The sequence below is a fragment of the Thunnus maccoyii genome, chromosome 19, assembly GCF_910596095.1.
Source record: "Thunnus maccoyii chromosome 19, fThuMac1.1, whole genome shotgun sequence".
NCBI lineage: Eukaryota > Metazoa > Chordata > Actinopteri > Scombriformes > Scombridae > Thunnus > Thunnus maccoyii.
The window spans coordinates 22902487-22910286 of NC_056551.1; the positions used below are offsets into that span (position 1 = coordinate 22902487).

Below are 7800 nucleotides of genomic sequence, written 5' to 3' on the forward strand. Positions count from 1 at the left end.
AAGGGACACTCCACCAATTTTATGAACTTCAGTCTACTATATATATTATAACAGTTGTGTAATATCTTCCGGATGATGCCAACAGGGCTATTTCAAAATTTTTAATAGAAAGTTACGAAGGTTACGAAGTTACGAAGAGTTACGAACTGAAAGAAGGGCTGGACAATTAATCGAAATTTTATCGAAATCACAATATGGCCAACTGCAATTTTCAAATTGCGGGAGGTGCAATGTTTGTTAAAGGCAAAATGTGTGTCCAAATAACATTTTTAATTAAATATTGTCGTGCTGCAGAGATGTCGTCGCCCACTCAACATATTCTACACTTAAGAAAACATCTTTGTTTGGTGCAGATCCCTGCAAAAATCACACAATAATCATTTTAATATGTTTTTCAATGAAAATGAGAATGATGTAAAAAATGATTATTCCCTCTGATATCGCAAATCGTATCGCCAATTGTAATATCAGTCAAAATAATTGCAATTAGATATTAATTAAAAATTGTTCAGCCCTAGATGAAAGTGGGCTTTTAAGAGGGAAGGAAGATCTAATGAAAGATGTGAGATGTGAGTTGGATCATGGGAATTGTAGGATCCAACGTTTTCGGAGCTTGACCCATATAAGAGTCGAGGTATCTCAGCCTCTGCTGCTTCCATTTTGCCTATTCTCCTTTTTTTTATCTGTCTCCTTACTTCCAATTTTATGGAAGTACGGAAACATCTTATCATAGTTAGTCCAAAGCAATCACTCCATTACTGAACCATTATTAACTGGCACTCTCACTTGTTCTCAGCATTTACTCTCTGCCATGTCATCCACACTAAAATGATATTCCCTTTTCCTTGGCCTATAGGAACCTGTGCTACTTTGCATGCCAGGAGAGCCCATCATCAGTGATTCTGAGTCTGTGGGAAGCTCAACACCAGGACTCAGGGGATTTGGATTCTCTGGCCAGTGCCCTTGAGGAAATCGGCAAGGTCCAGTCCCCCAGGACGGCCACGCTTGGCTTCAGCAAAGAAGAGCGAGACTCAGAATTCACTAAGCTTGGGTAGGACAGGTCGACAGCAGATCAAATCATGATGAACCTTTACTGCATGAACACTGATGATCAGGTGTGCTAGCTAACGTATGGTGTGGAGGAAGAGATGCAAAGAGGACAGCAGGGAAAATCAGTTGCGGACTGTTACTAAAGGAACACCTCTGCTAAACCAAATGGCACGTACAGACAGACGGCAAATCATGCAACGACCGAGAGAGAGAGAGAGAGAGATGAGAAGTATTTGTGTTACTGAGAGGCACCAACGAAACATTTTAGAAAGGGATATAGACATCTAACACCCATCTTTGATTGAGAAATGTCAACTTTTGACACTTTTGAAGACCGGTTTGATAACCTGTACTCAAGGATTATGGATATCTGTGTGAAGAGGACTCTCAACATGGGATGGAGTATGTTTTAGACAGACTGCCAATCAGGCGGGTGTTGTGACCTTCCCAGATTAGGACATGCTGGCACTTGCCCTCAAAGTGTTTAGTGTAATGTCGTTATGTTGTCATTCATTTTCTATATCTCCTAATGCTTTTCTTTTTCTGCATAGTGTCTCTAACGTTAGGTGAAAAAAACAGAAATGAAGGAATATCAGAACATATCGTTGATACTAATCAGGCCAGAGATACTGACGGTGATTGTCCACACTGATTAGCATGTAAAAAGAATTTGATGATGCCCACATGCTTTAAAAAAAAACAAACTTCTGAAGGCTTTTACAGAGATGAATTGGCATGGATCACATGGATAGCAGTCACTATTAAGAGACACACACATCCACATATACTGCAGTACCCCTGAGGCACTAATGTTGCACTTCTGAGGAACATTTTCAACCCCACAGGCAGACTACATGGTCAAAGCAAAGTCTGCAGAGGATTAGTTACACCAGTGATGTTTGCTGCACCTGGCAATCCAGCCAGAAATGCACTGCATCCCATAATGTCTATTAATCAACCTCTGCTTCGTTTGGAGGAAAATGTATGTCTCGATTGTGATAACTGACAAGACAAACTCTGGTTGAGTTGTGTGTACTTACTTACCCCCCCTGGGACTTAATTTTTCTTGAATTTTTGGGGGCTTTTTTTTTCAGATCACAGCTTGAAACTTATTACCTTGACATCATTATTTGGAGAAAAATCTCACACTCCGTCTCCTCTGTCTTCACTTCCCAGGCAGGGCCAGCATCCACTTGAACAAAGACATCCCAATCAGGACGATCCACACATTCAGTTACTCCTCCTGCCCCTAAACTTAATAAAGTGAACTTTGTGTTGAACTCTGTGTTGGCTCTCTCTTTTCATCTGCTTAATCAATTCAGCTCTTGAAAGGCATCCCACATACTGTACGGTCGAGAAATCAGCCACAGTAAATATTCAAAAAATGCATTCAGCAAAGAGATGAAACAGAGACCCATACAAAGTCCAATTTTCAGAAAGATGTAAAACAGCTTGGATGTCAGATCATTGCAACAGGATGGTATCACATTGTTTTACTGTTTGAACTGCACCAAAAAGAGACTTACATATGGATTAGGCCTCTTTCCAACATGCCTGATGTTGCTGGTGCTAACCCTCCATTCAAAAAGCTACAAAGTCATTTTTAAGATGTCTAAACCGTCCAAAAGATCAGTTAATGCACGCTTAAGACGGGGAATATACAGAGAGATAGAGAATCCTGTGCAAACTTGGTCAACTACAGTAACTAAGGATTCTCTGCTCTGTCTCTGCAAAAGGGTTTAACCATCTCAGAGTTACCCAGACTAAATGAAATAATGCTCCCCGTCCTTCTTAGATGTACTTAAAGGCATATTTAGACATTTTGGGAAATTAGCTTTTCCCTTTCTTGCCGAGAGCAAGACGAAAAGATTGATACTACTTTAATATGTAAGAGTGGTATCGATTTTCTCATCTAAATCTCATCAAGAAAGGGAGAAGTTTATTTCCCAAAATGTCAAATTGTGCCTTTAAGTACTTCTAAGAAGCCGGTTAGCTTAGCATAAAGACCGGAAACAGCTATCCCGGCTCTATAGCCGTACAAAAACTTGTTACACAACAATTTGCAGTCATCTTCATGCTGGCAAAGGATTGCAGATTCAAGTGTGCTCATGCTGGCTCTACAGTGGGAAAGCAAAATCCTGTGGATTTGAGTATTCATGGAAATTATTCTGAGATATCCAACCACATTTCATTTGACAGTTGGGGTGCTCTTGAAAATCTGTTTTCAGTGAGCCATGACTGCCAAATAATCAAACTGGAAATAATGTAGACCTCTAGTCTATCAGCAAGCCTTTGTCGTATATGGATCAAAGAACAGCACGAGTACGGACAAACCTCCATAAGGGGGGGGAGGGCTGATTCCTCACTATCAGCCGAAAAGGTCACTGTGTAGAAAGGCCAAAGTTTGGAATATATTTACACCTGGAGGAAACAGATTCACGTGGAGGCCTCGCTTCACTTGTCACATGCAGAGTTAGACAACCAATACAGATGGTTGTGTTTGGACACTTTGATCTGAAGCTCAACCAGGATTAAAGAACGTGATCAAAGAAAAGATACAGCTGTCAGAAAAAATGAAATCTCCTCTCCATAACGTCTGTTTAAAATTGTTGTATGACGTGGTTGAAGTAATATAAATGTAATACTTGGTCCTCAGAGCGCTATCTTTTTCATGTCCTCTACTCTAGAGATGCTTTAAGCTCATCTCGAGGCAGAGTAGCAGACCTTTATATAACCCTTAGATATTTTGGCCCAGTCGAGCAAGCAATCCAAGATTATATCACTATCTTGACTGAAGGCATGCCTTAAGGTCATCTGATGTAAACTCTTGATGCTAGTATCGTTAGCACAGCTTCTAAACAAGCTTTTAGCATAGTTTTCTTCCATCTTTTCCCTTTTAAAGGTTTTTTTAGGGAGTTTTTCCTTATTCTAATCGAGGGTCTAAGGACAGAGGGTGTTGTATTGCTGTACAGATTGTAAAGCCCCCTGAGGCAAAGGTATTGGGCTATACAAATAAAACTGACTTGACTTGATTTTACAGTAGAGTGTAGAGTGATTTGGCTACAATGTTCAACTCAAGGACCTAGCTAGCATACACCAACCTCTATAATCAGCTTCAGCTTCTGATTGACCAAAACCACCTGTTTCTCTCATAAAGCAACTGCCCAGATAAGCACTAAAATTTATACAGTGTTTGTTTAGTCTCCTCCTCATCAGATTGAGTGTAGGGAGCAGCAGAAGTAGAATAATGATGTTTTCAGAGAGTTCAAGTATAAACCAAAGTAATACTGTACCAATGTAATGTTAGTGAGCCTCCAAATCCATAGCAGCCATTATAGAGGAGACACAAGCCTGCTGGAAATCATAATTTCTGAAATGATCTGTCAAAGTTACATGACATTGTTTAGTCATGATTGATTGGTCATGATAACATGACCAGAGTCTAGCAGTGCTGATTGGGACCAGCTCATTTCATCAGTACCCTAGTCATTAGTAAAGGTTAGTCAAGGAAAGTATCCTTGTTACCTTCATACGTAGGACTAGATTGACTTTTCTACAGCAAATGGATCATTCCAATGCTTGTTTCTTCCATTTGGGATCAACAGCTACTTTCCAGTAACACATGGACAAGAATTTCCTGCTAACTTTAAGCATGCTGACACCTAAATGAATGTCTCCCACAGTGCATCCTGGAAGAGCAATCTTACCTATTAAACGTCTGGTACAGGGGACTACCAGCAGAGCTGCGGCATTGGCTAATGGTGCCAAACGCCGCTTTTCTTGGAAGGAGATTATTAGCTGCTCTCAAAAGAGGACAGAGATTGAAGGCCTGTTGAAGGCTGAGTGTCCTGAGCCATTATTCACAACATATCCCACTGATGTGTCATTGCTCTATGAGCTGACTCTTTCAAAATCACAAGTTGTCCTCTCTTCTGAGGCACAGAATATGTCCTGTGTGGTAAATCATGTCTGGTAAGCTCAGATTTTATCCAAGCATTTAATTTCATTAACAGATGTATCCTAACTTGGGGTGAGAACAGTCAGATCTCTTTGGATCTCAAGAAATGGGATGCTCCAATTCCAGCTGTGTACAGAGACCTTTTAGGGGCAGGTACTGGAGTAGCAAAAAAAAAAAAAAGCCAAGCCAGAAGAATGCATAAAGGGAAGACAACAAAATAAAGCCAAAGATGGGACTTCTCTTGAAAGAGAGCAACTGGAGACGTGCCCAGTCCTCCATCCTTTACATTACAAAAATATCAAAACCCCACAAACAACTAAGAATAGACAAAATGACCAGTGAGCCTCAGAGAGTCAGAACACCTCCACGGACAGCTGCCATTTTTTGGACATCACAGGAAAGTGCTTGTTTAGTAATCGTCTCTGCACATAAGATAATGATCAGTATTACTCTAGTTCCAATTCCCCTTGTTTTTAATTACCTCCAGTCAGGAAAGGAATCACACCTTGCTATGCAGATCCATAACAGACAGCAACAACGTTCTGATTTATGCAACTTTGTGAAGATTTTACAGGCAATGTTGGAGTGAAGATTACTCTGGACAGGATTCTGCCTCTGGAAATTGGCAGAAGGCCTTGAAACCTGATCGAATTGTCTCAATGCTTGGACAAATAAGGGTTATGCTGCCAAATCTCGTTTAAAATCCTGTTTTCTGTTTCTGATATGTCCACTCAAAATATTGAACTCAATCACATTTTGATTTTTTCCAAGGCCCTCCTTTCTCTTACATACACACATCAACACATATATACTTACACACACACACAAAAATTAACAGTAAATAGCTAAACTTTATGTTAATAGTTACATGTGCTGTGCATCACTAAAAATCACACAGTTTTCTAACTAATTGTGCCTCTCCATGTGGGTTTGGTGTCATCAGAGAATCTAACCAGAATGTTTTATATTATAAACCATATCAAAGAATCTAGTATGTTATATGCAAGCTGAGTTGTTCATTGCCATGCACAGTGCCCACCTGTACCTTGTATACACTGCAGAGGTGTTTCCTAAGAATACTGAAGCATTTAAAAACCTGTTATCTGTGATGCCAGGAACTTACAGCGGCGGTGAGCTGACTAAAAATGAATTGACCATCTGTCACCGGAGGATGCTCGGTGTGTCTGTCAGTGTCCTTTACATTAACTCAAAGACTCAGTGAGTATGTGTGTGTGAGTGCGAGTGCGAGTGCGTGCAGGAAAGTTGTGTGTAACTTTTAAAAAGCTGTATTACGTGTCCTTGGAAAAATCCAGCCTACAGTAGTGCTACTATTTCAGCTTATTCAGACGTGTGATGTAATGTGTTTTTTCTCACAGCCTACTATCTTAAGCTCTGCATTGCTTTGGAGAATATAGAAAACAATGCTAACTTAAGTACAGTTATATCAGTTCATCAAATGTGGTGAAAGTTTCATTCAAACTTTTGTTTTTCGGTTGTTGTTTCTACTTATCTGCTTTTCTTTCAAGGAAAAAAAAACTACTGCCTTTTGAATCTTATTCTCATTCTGACTCTATTTATCATAACATACGGCTGAAATTGTTGAATATCAAAGGTTATTTTATCCTTCAAATGATTATGTATACAGTGAAATGCATTTATGTACGTTTGGTTTTAGACATTTCATACATTCTCTGTACTTAACGTTTGATTTAAACGCTATATGAATGTTTATGTTAAGAAGGTGAAAAGTGTGACAGCCATACTGCTTATCACTGTTGATGTTCCCTTAGGCCAAGTCCTTTTTTTTTTTCTTTTTCTCAGAGATTTGCAATTTTGAAAATGTATATACTGTATTGTGTTGAAATAAATATGCAGTGAAAGCTTATGGTTTACTGGTGGTTTAATGGTTTATATGTGGTTTACACAGCTTACTTTACTTTCAGATCCCTTTTGGTTTTTACTGTTTGGTTTTTTTTGTAATTCTGATCATTTGTTGAGGAAACTGACTTAAATCTACTTTTCCTCTGACATTTTCTTTTTAAGAGGAAGATTACCGTTATATAATTGTGCAGTTCTCATTATGCAGCAAATCAAAGAGGGGAGGATTTCAGTTATTAAATGGATCAGGCGTTTTATTGACAGAGGAAAAAGAAAAATGTAATACTGCAAGTCTTTGAGGCCTTGCATGTAAATAGTTAGAAGCCAGTTAGATCAAATTGCAGTAAATGTTTGTATTAAATGATTTAGTTAGGTAAATGATATTTTCCTGATAAACTGACAGCATAAAAACAACTTAATAAAATGGAAAAATAAAAAAGAAACATACTTTATCTGCTTGTATGTATCTATCATCTAAAGTCAATATTTAAAGTGTTTTTAAGTTTTACTTTAACAGTGTATAAAGCAACATCAGGGGTCCCATTTTTCAAGCTTGTACATAATTTATAGGCATAGTTAACACTGGAACACATTAGCTAAAGTGAATTTATATCTTTTACTCCTGTAATACAATGTAAATTGCAATGCAAGTATGTGAACATACTTTTTTATCCCTTCACCCTCTGTGTGTGGATCACAGGCTTAAAAATGACTGTTTAATGCAGCAGACTGATTGCATATAATTATATACTGTTTTTTATGCAAAGAGTCTTGGAGATGATAATGAATCTCACATTACTTTGTTCACTACTAATATTTTATTTCTCAAAATGATTAACCTGTGAAGACTTAATTTTATATCACGGATCTACTAATTTTCCTTTCACATCAAACTACTTTGAATAATGATAATA

At 38.4% G+C, this 7800-nt stretch overlaps 1 protein-coding gene across 2 annotated transcripts in view; it reads left to right on the plus strand.

Moving 5' to 3' along the window:
- The window catches only part of LOC121885597 (netrin receptor UNC5D-like), a 180761-nt gene extending 178431 nt beyond the window's left edge, over nucleotides 1-2330 (plus strand). For both annotated transcript variants that reach the window (XM_042395211.1, XM_042395212.1), the window contains exons 18-19: nucleotides 857-1051; nucleotides 2227-2330. In XM_042395211.1, the coding sequence (XP_042251145.1) occupies nucleotides 857-1051; nucleotides 2227-2317 (286 nt within the window). In that variant the 3' untranslated portion in view covers nucleotides 2318-2330. The remainder of the gene's footprint in view (nucleotides 1-856; nucleotides 1052-2226) is intronic.
- Nucleotides 2331-7800: the final 5470 nt, after the last annotated feature.